We start from the raw sequence: 26,078 nt of genomic DNA, 5'->3' as shown, positions 1-26,078 counted from the left end.
TATGTGGCCGCGCGCTTAACACCAGGCTTTGGTCGGGGTTTGATTTCATTTAACCTGTTGGTTTGTTAGTCAAATGCCCTTAAGGGAACTCTCCTGCACGTGTGACCAAACTTATAAGAAGTGATCATGATGTAAAATAGCAGTAGCTTTTCACTGCATATCAAAGTATCGACTAAAGCATTTGTGTTGCATCTGTGATGCTTTTGGGTTTTTGTGGTTAACACAGATTTAAAAGATGTTGCATATTGTGTAGGCTACGATATGCAACCTATAGATATGCTGGTTCATGGTTCTCAATATTTTTGCACCCAAGGACTACTTTATCTCCAAAAGAAATTCCATTGAATCCCTTACTACACATTTATGTTATGAACATGATCCAAATATGAGACGACTTCTTGTTGTTTATTTTTTTTGTCAGAGCCATGTAGCTTTCTATTTAATCCTGAACTTTCCACTAACAGAACACATTAAGTCCAAGTTGGCATTATTTAGACTATAAGTTGCTTGTTGTTTGAGTTATTGAGGTTTGAATTAATTAAAGTGACCAATCAAACAGGCTAATAACTGTATAAATAATTTTTTTTTAAAAAGCTGTGCAACAGCTGTGCTTCATGGACCATTGGGAGTCCATAGATCTATACATTAAGCTTTATTGTAATAATAATAATAGTAATAATAATAATAATAATAATAATAATAATAATAAATGAAGACATTTAAAAAAGCTGTAAATTTTTACAATAATTTACTGGCAATTTGCGTTGCCAACCAGGACAGCTGATCATTGCTGGGATTTGAACACATACATTACATTTACATTAGATTTATTCATTTAGCAGACGCTTTTATCCAAATGAGAGAATACAAGCAAAGCGATATATCAAGCAGAGAACAATACAAGTAGTGCTACCATACAAGATCTATTAACTGAGTTCTAAAAGAAGCAAAGTGCGCAGAGTAGAGGTGTAAGTGCCAGAGTAAGGTTTTTCTTTTTTCTTTTTTTTTTTTCTTTTTATATTTTTTAGGGGTTGGTTACCTAACCATCTGATCTGTGATGCAAAGCCTTTACCATTAACCACTGAGCCACTCAGGTTACCATTGAATTACTGTAAAATCTACAGTATTGTTTTTACAATGTATGACTGGTTACACTATGAATGATTCTTATATGATTGTAATGGTAATTATAATCTCAGCACAAGTTTACTCATTCTAATTAAACAAACTGGTTAAGACCTTACTGGCTCTGGAGCAATGTATGAAATAAAGAGTCACATGTATAGCCTGTATACATATTATATATAAGACACCATGTTATAACATTAGAGATGACATTCAGTTTAACAAGTATAAACATGCACGTTTGGCCATCAGCTCTTAAAAGTAGCAGGTAAACTTTTTCTAGTCAACAGAATTGGTTGAAGTTTTGCTGAGGATGGTCCATCATGAATACCCTACACATTTCCCTAAAACAGTCAGGAACAATCTGCTTGGAACAGTCAGGAAGTGCCTGGATAATCTCATGCTAGATATGGTAGATTTGTACCTAAGAGCTGCTGCTGTAATCATAAAGACTGTCCTGTGTTCATCCAAGGACTCGCTCTTATTCACTATCTGTTCATACTGAACATCCTTTCAACACACTTTTTTTACTTTATAGTACACAGAGTGGTAGAAGAGTAATGATTTATATTCCCACTGTCTGATGTAACTTAGAAATGTTTCTTGTTTTTCCCCCATCACCTCTGATTTGCATATTATGGATCTAAATCTATATTGGGAGTTCTGTAAAAGGTGCTTCGTGACTATGTTGACTGTTAAAAGCAGTTTCCAAATAAGTTTGAATGGAACTGGACTGCCATGTAATTTTAAAAAGCTTGTCTTCAGCAGATGGTCAAAGGGAGGGTGGTGTCTGGTCAGCATCTGATCAAATAAAAATCGCTGACATAAAATTAGGGTGGTCATGGTCTCACACACACACACACACACACACACACACACACCCCTCCCCGGGGTTCCCCCTCTATTCAGTGCCTCTTTAAGAGACCCCTGGCGAGAGGATCTTCTGCTCCATAAAGAGAAGATGCGCGAGGATGACTAGCCATAGGCTTTGGGACTGACTTCAAAAGATGTTTGATGCGCGAGCGCTGTGAGAAGAAGGACAAAAAAAAAACCGGGACCGAACCTGGGAAAATCATTCCTCTTCAGGAGTTCAGAGAGTGCGGATGAGTCCTGGACGAGTCGCCTTACCTCGAGGATTTATCGCTTTTTTTCCGCTGCAACGGTGTTCACGTTGATTTTCGTGTGGTTTTCAGAAGAACTCCCCGCGCGCGCTCAGCCTCTACAGTCACTGTGTTCGCGCGCGCTCTTGGTTCGCACGTTGCTCTCGCGCTGATCTGCAGCTGCTGATCTTCCTGACTGTAAAAGCACATGGCTGCACTGACGCTCTCCAGAACCGACAACATACTGCATAACTTCTTACAGGTATGATCCGTTTCAATATTGGCATTAGGACTATAAGAACACACCGTGGTTTTTATTTTCATATTCAAGCTCATTTTAGTCATGTCTTGTAAACAGTTAACGCATTGTTTTTCTTTTTTTCTTTGTTTTTTTTTCTTTTTTCTTTTTTTTAAAAAAAAGGCTGAATAGAAAACTGGAAACAGAAATGTGGAAACTTTGTTGAAGGATTTTTGAACACATCATTCACTGTAGCTCACTTTCACAATACTGTAGATCAGAACCTCTCAGATTGCTTACATCCAGGAACCTCAACCACAGTAAAAGCATTTGCAAGGACCCCAATAAATCACAGCGCAGATTTCATTTGAAGAACAATAAGCTACCACCAGCTTTTTATTCCTGAACCTTCCAGTCATGTAGGTGTAGATTTCAAACATTGTTTATCATATTAACAATGGTTTTATTTAAATTGTGGTGAAAATATATTAACTCAAATATAACTACAACAATCTTGATACTAGTTGAGGGTAATCTCCGGCACCACCATCATATGATTACAAAAGCAATACACTTAGGGAGCTACTAGATATACATCATGAAGCTCTGGTGGTATGGTCCCCAGACCCCATTTTGCAAACCATGGCTGTAGATAATGTTGTTATTATTATGTTAACTTTTAGTTTTAATTTATTTTTCATTATATACTTCTGAAACCATTATCAGCAAATAATAGTATAACTGTAAATCCATAAATACCTAGAGTTCTAAATTTCTGGATAATTAATGATGTAATTATTTAAATCAAATTTTATTATCAAATAATGATGATGCCATTTTAAATCATTTTCATTTTACTTTGTGTGGTTTTAATAACATGTTGTTATCCCCCTCAGGATCGTACCCCGAGCTCCTCTCCTGAGAGTGGCCCTAATCCGCTGTCTTTCCTGGCCACCACGTGCAGCCAGGCTTGGCAGGTGAGCGGCACCGTGGGCACCGACGGGGCTCAGTTCCCCTATGAGGGCACCGTGGGGACCACGTCCAGCATGTTTCAGCTCTGGAGCAATGACGTGGCCCCAAACTCCAGCCTGAGTGCCCATCATATGGCCTTCACCGTGCCCAAGATGCAGTTCCCCGGCCATGTGCAAAGTGGCCTGGGCTCTCACTCGCACCACCATCATCATCATCACCACCACCATCACCATGAGCTGCCTCTTACACCTCCAGCTGAACCTCCCGCTTCATACTCATTCGAGGTCTCACCGGTCAAAATGCTGTCGTCGCAGGCGCAAGGAAATGCTCAGTACTATGCACAGCACAATGCTGTTGGCCAGAACTTTCCCAGCTTCCTGCAGAACAATTCAGCCAGAACCCACCTGCCTGGAGGGCACATCGAAGATAGCCAGCAGTGGTGGAGTCTTCCTCAGAGCAACACTGGCACCTCCAGTCACCCATTCTCCCTGGGCAGGCAGCTGGTTTTAGGCCACCAGCCTCAGATTGCTGCTCTGCTTCAAGGAACCTCCAAGAGCCTGCTGGGCTCCACACGCCGCTGCCGCCGCTGTAAGTGTCCAAACTGCCAATCCACGGGGAACACCGTCGGCAGCCTAGAGTTTGGCAAAAAAAGACTGCACATCTGCCACATCCCGGAGTGCGGCAAGGTGTATAAGAAGACCTCGCACCTAAAGGCGCACTTGCGCTGGCATGCAGGTGAGAGGCCCTTCATCTGCAACTGGCTCTTCTGCGGTAAGAGCTTCACGCGTTCAGACGAGCTGCAGAGGCACCTGCGCACACACACCGGCGAGAAGCGCTTCGGCTGCACACAATGTGGCAAGAGGTTCATGCGTAGTGATCACCTCTCCAAGCATGTCAAGACCCACCAGAGCAGGAAGGGTCGATCCAGCCAGCCCTCACACGCTGACACACAGCTGAGCAACATTAAGAGGGAGTGAAGGAAGTCAAGAACTGTAGTGCACAGATAATCTCACGACTCTCAGAGAGATCACTTGAATAATCCTCATGAGAGACAAAGCCATATTTAAAAGTCCACTGAATTTCTGAATACAGTGCAGAGCTACTGAGAGATATTAAGGTCTATAATGAAGGCCACGCTGCTAGTAAAGAGGTGATGGACAAACACTCCAAACAGGAAATGTGACTTTTTAATTTTTTGACATGGTTTCAGGCATGCTATACATCTCACAAATGCTGTTCTCTCTTTGCACAAAGTTCATTTGTCAATCTATTAATTCACTACCAATACATTGTACAAGCACAATATAAAAATATTTATTAAATTAATTTGGTCCTTTATTTTTTACAGAAAATATTGCCTTAATACTTTTTGTCGCATTTTGTTCTTTTGTAAAAATTAACTAAGATAATTGTTTTAACCTGTCGGATTGTCTGTAATTATTCCCTATCGTTCCAATATGAATTTAAAGCAGCGATTTGCACTCAAAACATTTCTTTACTTTAAATGTAAATTTCTTGGATGTTTGCATAAACCCTGGTTCCATTCTGGAGAGTGTTGTAATGTATATAATGTTTATTTGGCATACAGTTCTATAATGACTAAGCATGTGAAAAAAGAATAAACAAAAATAGACAAAAAACCCAATACTCAATACCTGTCCTTGTCTTATTAATTCCATGGCACACGCCTCACCTCTTAATTAATGTGTATATATGAGTAAATGGTTCGCTAATATTAAATCTAACATCACATGAGTGCTGGGCCACAGCCTACACAACAATTCTAATGTTAATTTAACAGTATTCGAGATGCTAATTTGGGGTGGCCATTGTTCCTGGGTGGTAAGGAAACACTTTAAAGGCTCAAAATGACTGAAAAGCTCTCAGACATTTTACACCTCACCGTAAATTGTTAAGACCATTGATAGAGACCCTGCCCTTACCGTATGCCATCAAGTTCACAGTCATTTAATGGCTTTTCCTATCTCGGGGGCGATGATAGAGTCAACAGTTAGTGAGGATGGCACTCGGCTGGAGCTAACAGCGAATAGACCTCCAGCTGCTCGGGTCCTGCCGCTAGTGACACCAGTTGCTTTGATTTGTCATCTTTCTGCAAGTGAATGACTTAGCACCTTCTCAGTAGTCATGTATATCACAGGCATGCTCCCATTAGCTTTTTACTGCTCTACAGTGCCCAGAATGTGACCCTGCTTGAGAACAAATGAACCAGATGCCTGCATAAATACTTTCCTACTTGTCACTGTGTGTAGGCTCTTGTTCTTGAAACCAACGCTAAAGAGCTACACTATGACAATATCATGTGTCTGTATCTGTTTAATGCTCCTAATACCTGTGTTTGGATTTAAACCTGAAACCTAAACCAGAAAGGTTTCATTCTTTCTTAATTTCTTTCTTTCGTCCTTCCTTCCTTCCTTTTTAATTAAATATTAATCCATAAAAAACCCTGGACAGATACCCAGATGTACAAATAGCAGAACTGTCAGCATTGGCTATGATTTCTGGCTTTGACCGCACCACAACCTCAGTTTGCTGAACTCAATTTTTATTTGGATTCAAAATTATATTTCTGTATTAAGTAGACATTATAAATGCTATTAATTTTTAACATGTACTTTGGCTTGATATCCAGTGTTATCCAGCTGACACAAAGTATGGTAAAGTAAGGAAAATGTGTTGGCTTCTTTTTATAAAAGGAAATGTATTTTTATGAGAGATTTTAGAAGACTAAATTCTTACATAATTATATTTACTGTTAACGTGAAGATATCTATTTAGGTCTACCATCGCACTATTAACCTTACTTCTAGCGAGTTTAAAAATTACCTCTGGAACATTATCTCAGATTACTGGCTAACCCTGGATTCATGATTATTCTAATCCTGCATTTGATATTCATCGCTCATGAATTTAAAATGTAAGTTTTAGAGTGCAGTAGTTCTTCTATAGGTAGGTAATAGGGGTGTGGCAATATATTGGGACATGATGCATCACAGTACAAAAATTTAATGATGTGCATTGTGAAAATGTGCGATTCACATTGTGTATTATATGTTTATGATTCAGAAATAAAAGTCTTCTTCTGGGAAGGCTTTCTTTGAGATTTTGGCGTGTGTCTGTGGGAGTCTGTGCCCATTCAGTCAAAAGAGCAGCTGTGAAGTTAGGCATTGATGTTGGAGTTCCAATCAATGTTCCAATTCATTCCAGAGGTGTTCAGTGGGGTTGAGGTCAGGGCTCTGTGCAGGCCACTTGTGTTCCTCCACACCAAACTCCTCAAACAATGTCTTTATGGATATCACTTTGTGCACAGGGGCACAGTCATGTTGGAACAGGAAAGGGTCTTCCCCAAATTGCTGCCACAAAGTTGGAAGAATCTAAAATGCCTTTGTATTCTGTAGCATTAGCATTGCTCTTCAGTGGAAATAAGGGGCCTAGCCCAAACCCTGAAAAACCATTATCCTTCCTCCACCACACTTTACTGTTGGCACTATGCATTCTAGTAGGTAGTTTTCTCCTGGATTTGCCAAACCCAGATTCATCCATCAGACTGCCAGATAGTGAAGAGTGATTCATCAGTACAAAGCACATGTTTCCACTGCTCCAGAGTCCAGTGGCACTGTGCATTACACCACTTCAGCTGACACTTGGCATTGCGCTTAGAGATCTTAGGCTTGTATGCATCTCCATCAAACCAAGCTGTTGTTGGTGCTAGATGCTAGATGTTGTTGGTGTTAGATGATAAATGTTGTTGAGGCTAGATGCTTCCATTTCACAATAATAGAACTTACAGTTGAACAGGGCAGAAATTTCACAGACTGACTTGTGGCCTATTACAGTGTCACGTTTAAACTCAATGTGCTCTTCAGTATGACCCATTTCACTGTAAATGTTTGTCTATGGAGATTGCATGGCTACATGTTTGTTTTATGCACTTGTTATCAATGGGTGTGGCTGAATCAGCTGAACTCAGGGGTGAACTTAGTGTGTATATTAGACTCAGTAATATTAGTTCATAATTAATTATCAAACTGATTTCTTTATTATGACTTACTGAGTAATTACTCATTTGAGTCATGTAGTCGTTAATAGTAGTGACTTACTTTACTTTATTGTTAATATAGTAGAACTAATTCATTCCAGTTTAGTCCCTGCATAGTTACAATACATAGTTAGCTTGCTCAGTGTTACCCAGTATTAATAGTCAATGGTAACTTAGGTTCATGTATACATTTGGGGTATACATTTGTCTCATTACTATATTTTTTTTTACAGTAACATAGCAAAAATGTTGAGACCTTAAAATCCAGGTTTTCCAAAAAGACAGTTTATTTCATATGATACAACAACAAGATCTGTCACATAGACATTTAGTCTATCTAGTCTGTCTTTTCTGTTTTCACTTGCTAAAACATCTGCAACAAAGCATGCAAAAGTCTAGATTTGTGCAAAGGCAACAGAGGAGAGGCCGTTCTCAATACAGGGCTATATTATCTAGACAAGAGACAAGAGGATGTGGACATTCACTTGTAACAGTACTTGAGGATTAGCCTTTCAAATGTGCCAGAATGAAAATATCTGGCATTTGGTGCAACACTGCATTATGGCCAAGTCTTCCTAAAGCATACGTAATATCAAAAAGACATTCTGTAAAAGTTACGATGATTTTATGGGTACCTCAATCCTACATGGATCATCGAATCATTTCTTTCAGATTGACATTTTTTAAGAAAACAGAGCAAATCAATTCACAAGCATAAACAAAAAAATTTTATTCAATTTTATCCAATTTTCATACCTAATGTGTAAAGTGCAGCAAGTCACAGGCGGTTTGGTTAATTGGGCATGGGTTATTAGCAATTAAACTGGGTTGTAAATTATTTGGTTTGGTTATTATATGCAAGTGAACAACAAATAGGTGTGTAGGTAATATATCAAGGTAAAAAAAAAAAACCCAATAGTAATAAAGTAAAATTTAATTAATTCATTCATACTGTCACATGGATTTCATATTATTTCTCCTACTGCAGTGTAGATTTGAGCCGGCACATTTTTTTTCTGGATGCCACTCTGCATAAAACAGAGGTGACTCAAATTAATCAAAAGGTGCATAGTTCAGTAAAGCAGGTGGTTTGCAAATGCTATCCTTTGTGTGTTTTCAGAAGCTTACTGGTGGCCTCTACTGGTTCACCTGTGTGCTTGCTGGATGCTAAAGTGTATTCTGTCAGAATAAAAAAAAAAAAAAAGAAAGAAATTCACAGAGTGCACTGCAAGAAAGAAAAAAATATATTGGTAAGTAAAATTCTGAATATAAATTCATTTATATAATATTTAATTAGCATTTTTCTTTCTTATTTTATTTCTGCCAAAGGAGCAAGAGAATTTCACATTTCATATTGTTTAAAGGGAAATAAGTTTAATAATATCATACTCATTTTCAAATAATCTAATAGTGGGAAATATTAGATCAGTTCACTTATATTCAAGAGGTTTTCACTCATGAAGATACAGTCCTCTCCAAAAGTATTGGAACAGCAAGGCCAATTCTGTTGTTGTATTGAAGACATTTGGGTTTGAGATCAAAGATGAATATGAGATGATATATCAGAATTTCAGCTTTAATTTCCTCATATTTGCATCTAAATGTGTTAAACAGCTTAATGCATGGCACCTTTGGTGGCAGACCACCCAAAAGTAAATTAAGGTAAATAACACTTAATATTTGGTTGCATATGACTTGCTTACATTAACTATATCAAGCCGGTGACCAACTGACATCACCAAACTGTTGCATTTTTCATTTGTGATGCTTTTCCAGCCTTTTACTGCAGCTACTTTCAGTTGTTGTTTGTTTCAAGGGGGTTCAGTCTCCTCTTCAGGAGATATAATGCTGCTTAATTGGGTTAAGCTCTGGTGATTGACTTGGCAAGTCTATAACCTTCCACTTTTTCCCCCTGATGAAGTCCTTAGTTGTGTTGACAGTGCTTTTTGGATCATTGTCTTGCTGATGAAGTTCCTCCCAATTAGATTGGATGCATTTCTCTGTAAATTGGAAGGCAGATTGTTTCTGTGGACTTCTAAATTTATTCTGCTGCTACCATCATGAGTTCCATCATCAATGAACATTAGCGAGTCTGTTCTAGAAGCAGCCATGCAAGCCCAAGCCATGACACTACCACCACATCTTTCACAGGTGAGCCTCTATGTTTTGGATCATGAGAAGATCCTTTCTTTCTCCACACTTTGGCCTTTCCATCACTTTCATAGAGGTTATTCTTGGTTTCAGATCTTTGTAGCTCATCTCTATATTTCTTTGCAAATTCCAATCTGGCCTTCTGAGTCTTACTGCTCATGAGTGGTTTGCATCTTGTGGTATGGACTCTATATTTCTGCTCTAGAAGAGTTCTTCGAGTGGTGGATTGTGATACCTTATCCTTTGTACCGTGAAGGTTATTGGCAATGTCACTAACTGTTGTTTTTGGGTTTTTCTTCAAAGCTCTCACAATGATTTTGTTATCTGTTACTGTTGTTTTCTTTGGCCAGCCTGTTCCATGTGTGGTTGTTAGTCCACCAGTGGGTGGTTTCTTTTTCAGGACATTCCAAATTGTTGTATTGGCTATGGCCAATGCTTTTGCAATGGCTCTGATAGATTTTCCCTCTTTTCTCAGCTTCAAAATGGCTTGCTTTTCTCCCATAGACAGCTCTCTGGTCTTCATGTTGGTTTATCCTTTTTAACAACAAACACAGTCTCTACAGGAAAAATCTAGGGCTCAAATCAAGAACAGCCACTCAGAGCTATTAATTCTTTAAACAGTCAATTTAACAGGGCACACCTTGGAAGAAACAAAAACACCCATCAGCCATATGTTCCAGTATTTTTGATCACTTGAAAAAATGGGATGGTTCAAACAAAAGGTGCCATGTGGGCCGTTAAGGCTCTGGGTTTCTGATCGGAAGGTCGAGGGTTCAAGCCATGGCACTGCCAAGCTGCCACTATTGGGCCCTTGAGCAAGGCCTTTAACCCTTTCTGCTCCAGGGGTGCCGTATCATGGCTGACCCTAACCCAGCATGCTAGGAAGTTGGGGTCAGATTCCATATTCATTGAATTTTACTGTGCTGTGACCAATAAAGTCTCATTATCATTATATGTTCAAAGTTGTTTAACACATCTAGATGTAAATATGAAGAAATGAAAGCTGAAATTCTGATCTGCCGTCTCATAATCCTAAGCCTAAATGTCTTCAATGTATAGTAAAAACAATCAAATTGGCCTTGCTGTTCCAAAGCTTTCGGAGGGACTGTATTTTGGCAGTGTGAGCATTTTATAACATGCAAATGAATGCACTTTTTACAGGTACAAAGGACAATCTGATTTCCTTAAAAACGGGAACGATTTTGTTTGCAGTCATTAAGTTTAAGGGCTTTAGTAACTCCTTTTGGCACTTAGTGATGCACCTTCAAAGGAGCTTTTCTTTAAAGCATCTGATTCTCATCGTGTTTCTGATATGCTGTCTTTGATTCTCTCTCATTTATTCAGGGAGTAAACAGTAAGCTTGGAGTCAAGCATTGTGATGGGAGCCGCTTAAACAGGATTCAGCAATTACACATAAAGATTGTCATACTGTAAGGCTTCTCGCTCTGTTGTCTATTGTTATAATAAACAGCATTTTCCTTTCGAAAAAGTCTGTTAAATCCTAGAGCACACTGAGTGCATGCATGCTTCTCTGCCAAAATGTAACAGATGCATGCTGAAACAGTCGCATTTTTCACCAACTGTCCATGGCTTGATGTGTTGACCAGTAGCTGCAGCTGTGCAGCTGCATGGAGGAGTGTGTGACCTCTAGCCTTACATCATGGCAGCTGAGGGTCTCTAGGGGAGCACTGTATATGCTCTCCTCACACTCAGATCAAACAGCACTGTGCGTTCAAACAGAATTCAGAAACACAGCACTGGACATGTCCATATTCAGTGAAGAGGCACTAAAGCCTATGCGTCTTCATGCACAGAGTCGCTCTTTAATGTACGGTATATACAAATATATATACTGCATTATCAGTCTGTTTCTAATTGGCTCCTTCTGGAGAATTTATATATCCCAGCAGGCCCGGAAATAAAAAACAGTGCCTTTGTAAACAGGCCTAGAGCCCCATGTAGGCTCTGTAATGCTAGCCATTAGTATCCTGAACTGCAGAGCACATTGTTGAGGGAAAATACTCGACATGTTTTTACAACACTGAAGCGGTTTCTACTGCCCATTCACACCTACACACTCTTACACGCTCATTCACACACATGAAAAGTTCATTCAGCTCCAGTGACCTCCCGATGCAGGAATGGTTATTTAATTTTTCAACAGAAAGCAAGGAGGAAGAAAGAAAGCCGAAATAAAAACGTCACTTGGTCATTCACGTCAGAGTGCGAGTAAAGGACAGGACAAGATTAAATCGTCCTGGTCATATAGTGGACGCATCCAGGTTGTATGTGACAGGCTCCGAAGGCAGCCAGGGTCAGAGTTCAAGGGCAGCTCAAAGTTCATCTTCATCCAGCTGGGCCAGGTGATTGGAGTGCTGCAGGCTGGAGGAGGGGCCAGGAGCTGACGGTCCCGCCTCCCACAGTGGTGCTCTGGAACCGCTCTCTCCTGCCTGCTGGATTTGAAAGGGAAAATATCTATTACACCAAACGGCTTCTTCACTTCTGCTTCAGAAACATTCCTACAGCATTTCCAAAAGACCTTTATTAATAACATCTGGGATTAAAAAGGCTCAACACCTGTGCCAAACATAGCAGAGCAATTTGCAGCTAAGGCCTAAGCATGTTATATTTGGAGCTTTGGCTGACAGAGCTGTTCCTTTATTAGGGCTATAACTGAGACTAAGTCTCTGTGAATGAGTCAGTGAATCACAGCACTACGCAGAGTTTCAAGAAAACAGTACTGAAATGTGAGAATAAAGGGATATCTGCAATACCGATCCAAAATGTAGCTTTGTTCTGCTTCTCAGTACATATATACGTCCAGACACACCCATGCTCTTCCTGCTGCCTCTCATTACAAACCAGCATTTGTAGTTTTGATTAGACACACTGATGACTATGAATCAATTTTCCTCACCACTACTGCTGCGGTTCTCAAAGGAAGAAAAATCCTCGAAACTCCTTTCAACATACAGCAGCACCAGAAAAGTGCATGAAGTTGATGTCAGTTATTTTCTATGGTAAGTGCCTGTGACTGACTGTTTTAGTCCCCACAGAAGTTACCAAAGAAAATAAGGGAAAGTACTGGTTGTTTCACATAAACAGAGAGAAACTAAATTACCACATATTCCTTCCAGAATGGAGCGTTCCCAAAAAGTTAATTCATCACGAAGCATGTTTTCATTATTCACCACTCGCCATCAAAACACCATTTAACTCCAGCAACAGTATGGGACGAGAACAATCAGGCTGACGATAAGGATCTCCCTTCCCGTTCTCCTTCCTGTTTGTTTTGTAGCACAGACATGCAGAACTGAGTAAACAAGATAAACAATCCAAACCAGCACAGCTATTGTTGACGTGTCAGTCAGGAGCAGGTGGTACTAATGGATCACGGGTCCACCCGAGTAACAGAACACAGATGCCAGAGTAGGCGATGAAGAAGTTGAAGGTGTGGGACACTTGTTTTGCACTAGCTAAATTCAGTACTGCTACTTGTCTTATTCGGGGAAAATAAAAACCTGGTTATTCCACTTATGATATGCATCATGATCTTATCCTCACTTGGTTCCCGTGGCAACAGTGATATGTTATTGTTTTGGGTTGTACATCCTGTTTTGTTCTAGTCTCAGCACTTGGTTCCTTTCCTTGATTGTGTTCACTTCAATTACACAACCACTCACTGTTTGCAGTTCAGTGGAAAAGTTTGCACACGCCATGGTTTTTGAACGGAAAAATGTATAGAATGTGTCTTCGTTTAACAAATAATATGCAACAAAAAGAATACTAATATTACCAAAATCAACAGAAATATATTTTCTACAAAACAATTTACCATGATACTTTTGAAGGAGGCAGTGTATGACGTTCAGATCGAGTTAGGATAAATATGTCAACAAGAATGAGGAAAGCCGTGGGGGACAAATACAACAAATGTGAGGAGAAAGCTAAAAGATGTTCAGAGTATACAAACGAGGATAGAGGCAAAAGTTAGACAACCTCAAACTTTTGAACTAATACTTTGTTTTTTGCTATTAATATTTTAACTAAGCCTGTGTGACAACTCACTAAATTTCTTCTTGCTGTCTTCTTGACTTTAACACTGGAGACTCCTTCCAAAAAAAGCTTCACCAAAGATTTCATAAATTTGTAAAAATCTGTTTACATGGAGTGACTGCCATACAAGTCCCTGTAAGCTGTTATTATAGAAATGATTACAGATTAGAGCGAGGGCATTAATATAAACCTTGAGATCATTACTACAATCAGAGCTGCTGTTATAGAAAATGAATCAACACCTTCTCACCAATCAAAATTTCCATAAATTGGAGAGCTTTAAATTTGATGAAATTGAAAGTCATGAGGTGCTATATAGATATTATAATGTTATTACATTTAAATTAAACATTTAATAAAATAAGATCTAAAGATCTCTAAAAACCCATCCTGTTGTGCTTCCTCTGGCTTCCAGAAGGGGGAGTGCTGAAGCTTCTTTTCAGACAGGACATGTCCAGACCTCGCTGTGAATATCCAGTGTGACTGCTGGTTCCAATCCGAGCAAACAGGTCAAGATGAACTGAGTAAACTGGAAGAATAATCAGGTGTGGCTCCTGTTTGGTTGGAATGGAAATCTGCAGCCACGTCAGCCCTTTTGTGGATATGATTGGTCACCCTTGTCTTACAGCCATGTTGTGAACATATGTGAATGTGCACCTTTGAGCCTTGTGTGTTGGCGGGATAGACGCCGTTGGACACTGTCTGGCAGGAGTGGACAGCATGCGAGAAACAGGGCTCCTCAGTGAACGCCAGCTGAACTTGGGTTGGGGAAACTGTTTCGGCCTCCAGCCGGGACTCCAGCTTGCATCGCTGTGTTAACTGTAAACACATCACACACAAATATATATTTTCCACACAGGTCCTGAAAGTGTCTGATTCCTGAGGATGTTTACTGAGCTTTCCGGTTCTGATGAGATTAAAGCAGGTGATTTTGTTCCAATGTGTTCTTATGTCTCAGCCAATTAGAGCTCAATCATTCCAGTTCTACAGGCTGGACATGCTTGTGTTTGTTCTCAAATATTGTGCCAAGTGTGTGTATGTGTGTGCATGTGTGAATGTTTCTTGTACCTGAAAGCATGGTAAAATTAAGTTTAATGTACTGCATCTGTAGAGTGTGTGTGATTACCACCAAGAAGAATTTTTTCCTGTACTGAGAAAACAAAACACACTAGATTTTTCCACTAGATTCACTGGAACAGTCACTAAATTCAGAGGGAAGAATTTGTGGTTCACAGCTCCAGGGTCCACGGTTTGATCCTGAGCTTGGGTTACTGTTTGTGTGTGGTTTCATATGTTCTCCCCATGGCCATGTGGGATTCCTCTAGGTTCTCCAGTTTCCTCCTACCTCCCAAAAACGCACTGGTAGCTGGAACATCTACACTAATTTAGCCTCTAGATGTGACGTGTATGTTAATGTATGTCTAATGCACCGAGCCCAGTGTTGCTGGGATAGGCTCCAGATTTCCCGCAAACCTGAACAGGATAAAGTGGTTACTGAAGATGAATAAATGAATGAATGGAGTTGTATTGTTCTGATCAATCATGGATACCACAAAATCTTTCAGGAAAAGCAAGTAAATGAATTGCTTTTTCCTAGATTGTCTCATCTTTATTACCTTTATGGTCGGAGTATAAATATTACTTCGAATTCTCACTACATAGTGGTGTACTTAAAACATTTAATAACAAAATTCAGCAACTGCCCTCAGGCTTCCATTATAAGTAAGTTTAAAGTCAATAGGCTTACTGTTAATTTCTAAATAAAAGTAGTCATGTTCAAATTCTTTCTAATTGTCATCACTATATATTCTACAGATGTTGTAGATAGAGATGAGGTTGAAAAATGTTGGAGTATTCCTTTAACAATACGTTCACAGTAATTGTTTGTAGTGAAATGAAAGGTCAAAGAAGACCAGATGTCAGAAGCCTGAGCTCATCTCAAGTGTGTATGTTAATGAGGACTGTACCTCTAGCTGTGCGGATGCATCACCAGGCCCCGGGCTGGATAGGTAGAGGGAGGGTAGGGACGTGTTGTAGGCACGCAGGCAGGGTGCTCTCTGTCTGTCCATGGAGGCTGAAGAGTGAGGCCTCAGCCCAGATGTTGCACACACTGGAGGTCTCATGGTGCGACCCAGACTGTTACTCTTACTCTCCCTTCGCTGGTACTCGATGGGTGACTGCAGGGCTAAGCAACAAAACACAACAACGAGTTACACCCTTATACTGCAAACCTAAAGGGTGCATAGCCTAAACAGGAAGTTCAGTTCACTGCTTCTATTTCCCAAAATATAAACAAACTAGCAGCCTAATTTAAACCACCTTGACTCTGATCAGGCGGTTACTAAGGATGAATGAATGAATGCTGTAAATGCGCCACATGTTAATGTTAATGAATGTGGTGTTCATTTGAGGTTTATATCTGACCACGAGCTTGAGCCTGAATAAAAGTAAAAACCTCCACCTTATACAACATTTTTGTTGGGTCCTATGTGATCCCAGTCTCAATGAATAGTCTCAAACAGATGCCCTTTGAAACTTTCTGGCAAGCTTTCAAAAAAAGAAGAAGAAGAAGAAGACGAAGAAGAAGAATAGAATAGCTCCTATTCATATCTGTATTTGTGTCTGTTTAGAACACATTATCTGTTCATTCCGAATAATATATTCAATTACATTCCTAGTGAGTGTGGGTGTGTGTGGGTTTGCACGTGTTTGTTTTTATGAATGATCAGGACCAGAATGACTCGACAATTTAGCAAAAATCGAATAAAAACCTGCCTTACCAGGATTAGCAAGATAGACCTTACAATATAAAGTGCTTTATATAAAATCTGTGGTGTTCTTTTTTCAAAACTGAAAGTATAAATCCATTTCTTTGTGGTTAGTGAGGCTAAAGTTAGATTTAGGATGGAGTGTTGAATATTTATATGGTGCGTGTGTGTGTGTATGTGCGCACTGACGATATCCACTAAATCCTTTTGAACAGTTATTAAACTGTAAATTATTCAAAAATGATTTTGTGAGTCAAAACAGCCCTTTTAATCCTGATCCTGTGTGTGTGTGTTCTTTCTAAATTGTTTCATAAGTCAAATCCCACTCTTTAATCCAATCCTCAAGATGTGTTTTGAGCTCTGTTGCTTCTAAAGACTCTAAAGATGGTGGAGGTGATGATGGCCCACCGTTGAGGAAATTGCGTTGTGTCTCCAAGATCTGGTTCACGTCGCTCACCCAGGACCTGCTGATGTCCACTGAGGAAGATTGCAGAACGAATCGCACAGTGTTGCCGTCAGCACCACGGGATGTCAGCGCAAAGCGGGTCGGGTCACCGTCTACACACGCCTCCACACCCAGGCAACTCATCTGAGATGGACACCAGACCAAAATGATTGGGAGTGTAATAGCAACGGCTCTTTATGAAAACTGATTATGATACTGTTACAGTGTATCCTCATGGTTATACTCCATGACATTATCAGTGTATGATTACAAGGGTTATAAATGTATGGTTGTGGAATCATCTGAAAACAGCCAATTACAATCAGCTCAAATCATTATGAGTAGGAAATGTAATAATTCTGACAGGCCAGATCATTTTCATAAACTCAAGGGTACTTAGGTTTTTATAAAATCATACCATTCAGGCTTTTAACTTCCATGGAAAGAGAAAGTCTGTGGTTTCACAACTGATATTGCAAATAATTCCGTACAGCATTCTAAAGGTCTTTTGTTCATATTATGCTAATAAGAAAAATGTCTTTCGCAGACTTTCATATAAGGCATTAATATAACCCGAGCAAATGTAATTTAATCTTTATGGAAGCAGTCATTTTCGCAGAGGAGCGGCAATACAGAAAGAATGGTCACTGAGTTAAACAGACCATTTTTAACAACGGTCATGAGGCACTAATAATACTGCAGATTAGATTGCAGCTATTGATAGGATGGATAATGTTACAAAACCAGTCTAATGAACTCAGCAAATCTGAGTCATTAGATCTGAAGATCTGAACCATTAGGTCAAGGTATAATTCTGAAACACGCAAGAGAAGGAACGAGAAGCCCCACCTTGATGCTGTTCTTAAATATGTATCCAGGAATTGAGAATCCTTTCTTCCGATCAATCGGCTCACTAAAAATGACGATCTGCTCGAACAAGAAGACTCGCCTCTCCTTAGGCCTGGACAGTAAGCTACTGTCCTGTTCTGTGACAGTAAAAGTGTCTTGTTGAAGCAGCTTTCCTTGCGCTGTGATTTTCCCCTGTAAAGAGAAAGTCGATTTAGGAGCCAGGACAGCTCAGACCTCTCCACTATTTCTTTCTTTGTTGAGACAGTTCTAAACTGCAGCTCGCGTCTGGCGCCGTACCTCAAATCCCTGCAGCCGTCCTACGTTCATCATGTCATTACAGCGCTTAGGAACAAAGCACATCACCTCCACTGCTTTCTGTTGCGGAGACAGTGAGTGAGTGAGAGAGAGAGAGAGAGAGAGAGAGAGACCTAGAGATACTTTTAAACTGTGTGAAAACCTGTGTGAATATTAGCAAGCATATTGAGTACGAATTATTCGATTTCTGTGAGATTTATGCATAAGTGTTGACACCACAGTAGAAAGAGTTCACACAATTCTGTGATGCAGCTCTGCTTGTCACCTATTGAATATTACACCACACCATCTTTTGCTAATTTAAATATAAACCACTGGAACAGTACAGATACAGTTTCATACCTCCAAATCCTCTGTGTCCATTCCAGCCTTGGTGTAATACTTCAGGAAATCCTGCTCAGAAAGACACAAAAGTACACTCTGTATCTGAATCAGAAATCCTAGCGATACGCGTCATCATTTTGGCCATGTGTCCATATCTGAAAAAGCTATTTTTTCACACATCTGCTAATAATAAATACACTGGGCTCTCAGTGGATCTACCTTATATGTAGAATCATTCCCAGTTTATCACGTGCACCATACCTCCTGGGGCTACAATCTGGAACTTTAGGGGTTTCAGAACAACAGGGATGAATACTAATGCAATCATCCAATCAGAACTTACTCACTTTCTACAACATGAACGAGGATACCGCCACCGTGCTTCATTTGAGGATAGTGTTTTCTGGGTAATGAACAATCACTTTTATGTTGTTGTTTTTTTTTTATTATGATTTGTACATTTTTGTAAGCTATATTCCCCCCAATATATACAGTATGTTAGCCCATCTCTTCCTCATCTATAAATAATAATGGCCCCCCACAGAACCACCACTGAGTAGAGTATTATTAATTTGGTGGACTTTTCATACTGCACCAGTGACATCGACTTGGCAGCGTGTACGTTTCTGGTATAAATGTATGTAAAACTATTTCTACAACTGATTGAACAAACAACGGTTTGTGCTCTTGGGTAGCCATTCATTAACAAGAATGTGATGTTCAGTAAGGACCGTTCCATTGTGAGTTAATATAGAAGTGTTTCCTATTATGCTGTTGCGTTTCTACATTTTACTGTGGTGTTTTAGGTCTTGCTGTCCGATTTCGGTTGGTCTTACAGGCCACTACCGGAAAGCACACCAGGAAAGCATTAAACACAAAGAGTGCACTGACAGCCTCAATTAATCATGCTCTCTCCACTTTTATGAAAGATGTTTACAATGGATAACGTCTGAGCGCTATTTATCAGTTAATGATCTGTTCAGCGTTTAACTAAGCTAATTAAAAACATTCGTTTCAAAAAGGTCATGGTTGTTTGGTTGTGTGTCTGCATCAATGTGTGTGTGCGTATGTGTGTGCATCCGTAAGGTGTTTGTGTTTACAGAATTCTCTCTCACCTTCAATAGCAGCTGGTATTTCATGATTCTCTGCACAGGTTTGATAAGGAGATCGTTCAACTGTAACCTGTGACCAAGCTGCTGTTTAAGCTCCTACGCACAAATAAAATGAAAGATTGGGTGATTTTAGAATGGATTGTAATATTTGGTGCAAGGTCCTATGTGACAACTGTCAATAAAACATGAATACATTGTTCTGAATGAACAGATAAGATACACATTCAAATAAAATGCACATAATTTTTTATTTTATTTATTTATTTTTTTAGAAAGCTTGCCAGAAAGGTTCACAGAGTATCTGGATAAGACCAAAGGTGTGGATCGGCCACTCGAAATCCTGCTAATAAAAAAAGTCATGCCAGCTGTAGGTTTTTTGTTTTCATGTGGGTGAGAGATGAACACATTTATTAACGTGAACATGAATGCTTTCAGCTATGCTTTTACAGTGAGGCATTCCCATCATAATCAATCATTCATAGTAACTGCCTAGTCAGGGTTTGTGGCGATTTGAATTCCGAAAAATGTAGCCAGCAGGATTCCAGCTTAGGTTAGAGTGTGTGTACAATCGCAATTCCAAGAAATTTTGGACGCTGTGTAAAATATAAATAAAAACAGGAATGCAATGATTTGCAAATCTCATAAACCCATTTGTTATTCACAGTGGAAGATGGAAACATATCAAATGTTTAAACTGAGCAAATGTACCATTTTAAGAAAAAAAAATAAGGTAATTTTTAATTTTATGGCCGCAACACGTCTCAAAAATGTTGGGACGTGGGCAACAAAAGGCTGGAAAGGTAAGTGTTACTAAAAAGAAACGGCTGGAGGTTAATTGACAACAGGTCAGTAAGATGATTGGGTATAAAAAGATTATCTTAAAGAGGCAGAGTCTTTCGGAAGTAAAGATGGGCAGAGGATCACTAATCTGCGAAAAACTGTGTCTACAATTTGAGGAACAATTTCAGAATAATGTTCCTCAACGTAAAATTGCAAAGACTATGAATATCTCATCATCTACAGTATATAATATCATCAAAAGATTCAGAGAATCTGGAGAAATCTCTCTGCTCAAGGGACAAGGGTGAAAATCAATATTGCATGCCCGTGATCACTAGGCCTTCAGGCGGCACTGCGTTAAAAACAGGCATGATTCTGTAATGGAAATGACTGCATGGGCTCAGAAACACCTCCAGAACTCATTGTCAAATATTAGAACAATATTGAGAAGAAATGATGAGGACCATCAATATCCAGCCAATCAAGACAACGCACACGAGTCGCCTGCCTGTCATGTCTATCAAATCAGATAGCTTCCTATCTTCCACTAGCATTCAGCCGTTCTTGTGTACACAGCCCAGAAGCATGTTTTTGGGTGCATGCCATCCATAAGGTCAGTGTACATTGTGGTATTTTCTTATTTGTTTCAAAATATTTTTTTTTTAATTAAAAGATGTTCACAATATCAATATCATGATATCCACAATATCTCAAAAAGCATACTGTGACATCATTTATCACAATACATTTTATCATCATATCATCAAGTCCATCTGGTGAGCATGAATCACATAGAAGAGTGTATTATGAATTAGAGGATACTAATGATGATTGCAGAGATAAATCTGCTCATGTATCTCACACAAAGCTGAAAAGTAGGTGTGTGGGTTTTGAAGAAGAAGAAACAAAAAGTTTCATACTTACTTCAAAATAGGTGTCGATGTATTCTGACACGATGTGCTCTGACTTGGGTTTGTTCTGGCAGTATACCACATACATGTGAAGACGCCTTTCCTGCAAATATTGGAATAAGAAATTAGAAGTGAAATAATGAGTTGGTATATGTCCCAGGGAGTGCAAAGCTCTTTCATTCTCTGGTAAGTGCCGTATATTCTGAGAGATCAGGAAATAATTGCATGATGAATCAGCAAAATGGCCAAATGGATCAGAGTTAAGTTCAGTAGAGACTCAGCAGGCCATTAAAGCAGTAAAAGACAAGCAGTGCAATGAGGATTAAAGTGTCTATCTCAGTAAAAATGCACCTGTTGAAGAAGGGTGATGTAAATGTGTGATGGAGTGAGGCAAATGCATTAGACAGAGCGAGAAAGAGAGAGAGAGAGAGAGAGAGAGAGAGAGAGAGAGAGAGAGAGAGAGAGATTTCATGCAAACCTCAGCACTGCAGTCATTTTCTGATCGTTTGAATTTGTTTGAATCTGATTCTGTCTAGTGGATATCGTAAGATGTGATGAGATGAGAGTGAATGAGAGAGACAAAGAGGAAGAAACACAAGTTGCTGAAAGAAAAAGACAGAGAAAAGAAAAGAAAGAATAAAGAAGAGCAGTGCCTCTGTACAAGGTGCAGTTGTGCTGAGTGTAGGAGTTAAGGATGGACGGATCAATGCTCAAGTATCAATACTTTCTATCCAGGCATTTCCGTTTAAAAATCAATCCTAATATTAAAAAAAAAAAAAAAAAAAAATGTTGATACTGATTGGTTCTGAAGAATAGGAAAGACTTTTCCTTCCGGCCAGCTCACTTGCCTTGACTGTCTGTTTTATACACTCACTCACACATACAATACAAACAGGCAGGCTAGAGAAATGAAGGTCCAAGGAGTGAATGTACAATGTAAGCGATATGGCTGAAGGGAAAATAAGGGGCATTTGGAGTTATTTCACACCTCAAATAAAAACAAACAAGTTTATTGAATACTACGGCAATAACACAAACCTGATTCGATGAATAATTAAATGCATTTTCAGGTGACTTTTAAAACTCTTGTGTAGCCAAACAATCCTTTGTTGTTTTCGGGTTTTGTTTTGTTTTTTTTACCCAAAGAGAGAACCTTCTTCCATGACTGATTTCATCTATAATTCTTAATATCCATGTTTGCAAATTATAACTGTAGAAATTGCAAATTTACGTTTGCTATAAAATAAAATAAACAAAGAAGAATTTTCAGAGTTTTGCTATTGCTATCAGTATTGGGATACTGCTGTAGTTTGAGTATTAGATTAGATTCTGATAGGTCAGCTGTAAACCCCTTGGTGACATCACCAGCTGGCAATTCAAATTCATAAACATTACAAGATCTTTGTAGCTAAAGACATATGGAGCTTTACTGAGCTTTAAACCAAATACACTTTTAAATAGTTTTAACAATTTTAACTAAACCAAAAAAAAAAAAACATATTCTTGCTAAAAAAACAACCATAAAGCGAAGTGTGAACACTGACTACGTTTACATGGACAGCAGTAATCTAATTATTGACCTTACTCTGAATAAGACAATATGGTGATTAGGTGTTTACATGAGTCGATTTTAGAATACTCCTTTCGTGTACTCGTTTTACATGTGCAGAGTTCGATTAACAGCACACGTCATTACGTCACCGCGCCACGCTGTCCCACGTTCCCTGCAGAATTTCACTTATCAACACACAGTTCGTCTTCGTTATGGTACCGTATACAGTTTTGGGTGTTTTTATTTTTCATTTAACGAATGCTTCAAGTGCAGTTAATTATTTGTCATGCTATACGTGTTAATAGACGACTGCTTGAAGCCGTGGGCTGCATCTGAAACCGCGTACTTACCTACTACATAATAGCTCAGATACATGTATTTCGCCTACTATATAGTAGAAAAGTATGCGTTTTCGGTGCTCTCTTGTTTGCCGTCAAACGGTTGAGCACTGCCGTGTGTGATCGTGTCCTGTCGCAAAATGCGGTGAAAACTTCCACACGACGTTATTAGTGTGATTAAGGTGTGTACATGTCTGTACTGCACTTCGATAATGCGACTAAAACAGGAATACTCCACACGTCTTAATTCCATTTGTGTTTACTTCGAGTATGACTTTAATCGGATTAAGGTAATTAAAAATTGCTGTTTACATGCTAGTTTCTTAATCAGAGTATTGTCTTAATCGGGTTAATATAGGATTATTGTTGTCCATGTAAACGTACTGACTGTGTGTGCGTTAAGCAGTTTGACCTGAATTAGTTTAAAAAAAGTATTGAGAAAAGAAGGTAAAGGAGATTGAGCGCTTGCGAGTCAAATCCCGAAAATGATACGGTTATACATACAATGCCATGGCCAGGAGTCAAGGGAGCAAAGTTGGCCATTCTCTCTTGGTGGGAATGGCATACTATTTCTCCCCTGTCAGTCAGAGTGACACCATCCTATAGTGTGCATCTGTAAGTTCATGTATGTGAAAATGGGCAGTTACATTTACATTTATTCACTTAGCAGACGCTTTTATCCAAATCCAAAACTAACAAATGAGAAAAGTACAAGTAAAGAGATATATCTAGCAGAGAAAAATACAAGTAGTGCTACCATACAAGATCCATTAATTGAGTTCCAGAAGAAGCAAAGTGCACAGAGCAGAGGTGGAAAGTGCAAATATATTTAAGGGTTTTTTTTTTTTTATGAGTCGGTTAGGTGTTCACGGAAGAGGTGGGTCTTTAGCTGTTTTTTGAAGATGGTGAGAGATTCTGCGGTCCGGATTGAGATTGGAAGTTCATTCCACCACTGAGGAACAGTTAGTGTGAAGGTTCTGGAAAGGGACCTTGCGCCACGCTGAGTGGGAAGCCAGTTAACACTTAGTCTCAGAGGAAGCACCAAATGTAAGGAAATTTTTAAAAAGAAAAGAAAAGAAAAAAAGGAGAAGAACAGTATGACAGGAATATTGCAGTAACTCAAATAATCACTCTTTACAACTATGGTGAGCAGAAAAGCATCTAAGAATGCATAACATGTCAAACCTTGAGGCAGATGTGCTACAACAGCAGCTCACATCAGGCTCCACTCCTATCTCCTAAGCACCCGCTCATCCAAACTCAACCGTCCAGTTTCAGTGAGAGCACATCAGAGAGTTTACTTTCCTCAGCACTACTTTTGACTGTTTTATTAACCTACTTTTTTTATTATTATTACAAACTCACAAATACAACACGTAATATGTGTCATACTTGATCTACATTTATAGATTAACTTGCCTGTTGCCGCAGCCAAGTTTGAAGTTCATGTTGAAGTAGGTTTTACTCTCATTCCTCTCATCGCATCTCATTTTATTCAGAACAAAAGCAGTCTCAAGAATTTCCGGAGAATCGGGTCCATCGATTGTCTTCAGTAATGGCCTTTTTAAAAGTGCTCTTTGAACTAAAACATTTTCATTGCTTCAGTTGGAAATCATTTTACAAATAGGTGCCGTGGGCTAACACATCCCCTGCCCTTCCTTTAAACTCCTCTGCATAGAACTCATCACTTTAGATCGGCCCTCACCAAAGGGCAACGAAAAAGAAAGCAAAAAAAAAAAAAACTGAAAATGGTGAGAGAGGAGGAAGATATGAAAAAAAAAACTCATGCCAAGAGAGAACGAGAGAGACAGAGAGATAATGGAGTTGTATAAGGATGAGGTCATGTATAATTCAGCCACGTTATCCAGAATGTAACTAGAGTCAAGCATACAACTACAGCCAGGTACTGGGAGCCAACACCTGGATATCCACACACACACACACACATACGCAGAGTTGCTTGGAGACAGCTCTACCAGTGCAGAGTAGATCAGAATAGAAGCTGACTTCACGATAAACTCTTAAAGGTTCCAATGAAAGAGTTTATTATTTCAGATAAAGCAGTTTAGAGCCATACTATCAGTTTACATAAGCAAGGACTCACACATCTGGACCTTCATCATTGATGAGTAAAACAGAGAAGCCTAGAGATAAAGAGCAAAGCTGAGAAAGCAAGGGAAAAGAGGCAAGCAGAGAACACAAGCCTCTGTTTTTCATTGCAGTTGCATGAGAGCCGTCTGCTTGTTGGCCTTTCTTGATGCCACTTTAAGATTTTCGTTACGAGTTTCCGTCTTTATTTCCATCTGCCTCTTTTAAGTTCAATCTCCAAAGGCCTCTGACTTATTAAAAAGCAAAGAGGGCAGCGAAGAAATAAACTGACTGCCAACTTGTAACTCCGAAGTCCATTCATGTTTGAGTAAAAGACTTTAATTAAACCACCCAAAACTTCAATTGCAGCACACACACGTAATCAAGAAAGTGCACGAGCAAATTAACATGAGCATAGATGAATTTACCAGGTTCCTGCCTGAAAACATCTGGACCTGCCCCAAAGCAGCGGCCGGTCCAGAGAACACTGCACTTTCTTTTCTCTGAGAGCTGACAATACGTTGAGCACATTCTGCCAGAAATAGGCGAGCATGGAGCGTGAAGCTATGCTATCAAAGAACGTGTTTGTTATTCCACCTCTTGTTCCTGGCTACGTTTGTTCGCCTGTTTTTTCCCTCTGGCTTCCTGACCCCATGAGCTTTCATGGAGGAGAGCCAGTAGGATCATGCACTCACTCACTCTCACACACACACACACACACACACACACACACAGACACAGACACACACACACACACAGAGTATCAGCAACGGAGGCTATGTGAGGGACAGAAATAGAGTGCAGTGAGGAGGATAAACACAGCCGGTGTGTGTTTTCTCATCTCTGTTTACTCATTTACCCAAACACAGAAAGGAAGCATGGCACCACTACTCAGAG

At 39.4% G+C, this 26,078-nt stretch overlaps 2 protein-coding genes across 7 annotated transcripts in view; one reads left to right on the top strand and one right to left on the bottom strand.

Annotated features, from left to right (window-relative positions):
- The first annotated feature begins 2,391 nt into the window (after positions 1-2,391).
- Positions 2,392-4,794, top strand: sp5l (Sp5 transcription factor-like). Its single transcript, XM_017487581.3, has 2 exons — positions 2,392-2,487; positions 3,360-4,794. Exons 1-2 carry the CDS (start codon positions 2,434-2,436, stop codon positions 4,410-4,412), a joined length of 1,107 nt encoding a protein of 368 aa, XP_017343070.1. The 5' UTR covers positions 2,392-2,433; the 3' UTR covers positions 4,413-4,794.
- Positions 4,795-7,761: 2,967 nt separating this feature from the next.
- The window catches only part of arhgef25a (Rho guanine nucleotide exchange factor (GEF) 25a), an 80,801-nt gene continuing 62,484 nt past the window's right edge, over positions 7,762-26,078 (bottom strand). For 2 of the 6 annotated variants that reach the window (XM_053686156.1, XM_053686159.1), the window contains 9 exons: positions 21,217-21,306; positions 19,516-19,608; positions 18,419-18,469; positions 18,059-18,136; positions 17,762-17,953; positions 16,876-17,056; positions 15,667-15,884; positions 13,712-14,518; positions 7,762-12,926 (listed from right to left, as the gene is read on the bottom strand). In XM_053686156.1, coding sequence (XP_053542131.1) covers positions 14,210-14,518; positions 15,667-15,884; positions 16,876-17,056; positions 17,762-17,953; positions 18,059-18,136; positions 18,419-18,469; positions 19,516-19,608; positions 21,217-21,306 — 1,212 coding nt within the window. In that variant the 3' untranslated portion in view covers positions 7,762-12,926; positions 13,712-14,209. The remainder of the gene's footprint in view (positions 12,927-13,711; positions 14,519-15,666; positions 15,885-16,875; positions 17,057-17,761; positions 17,954-18,058; positions 18,137-18,418; positions 18,470-19,515; positions 19,609-21,216; positions 21,307-26,078) is intronic. The other 4 variants (XM_053686157.1, XM_017487578.3, XM_017487577.3 and 1 more) reach the window with 4 other exon arrangements.

This window comes from Ictalurus punctatus, chromosome 15 (genome assembly GCF_001660625.3).
Source record: "Ictalurus punctatus breed USDA103 chromosome 15, Coco_2.0, whole genome shotgun sequence".
NCBI lineage: Eukaryota > Metazoa > Chordata > Actinopteri > Siluriformes > Ictaluridae > Ictalurus > Ictalurus punctatus.
Note: the sequence above shows the minus strand (reverse complement) of the source record. Positions and strands in the feature narration are given on the sequence as shown.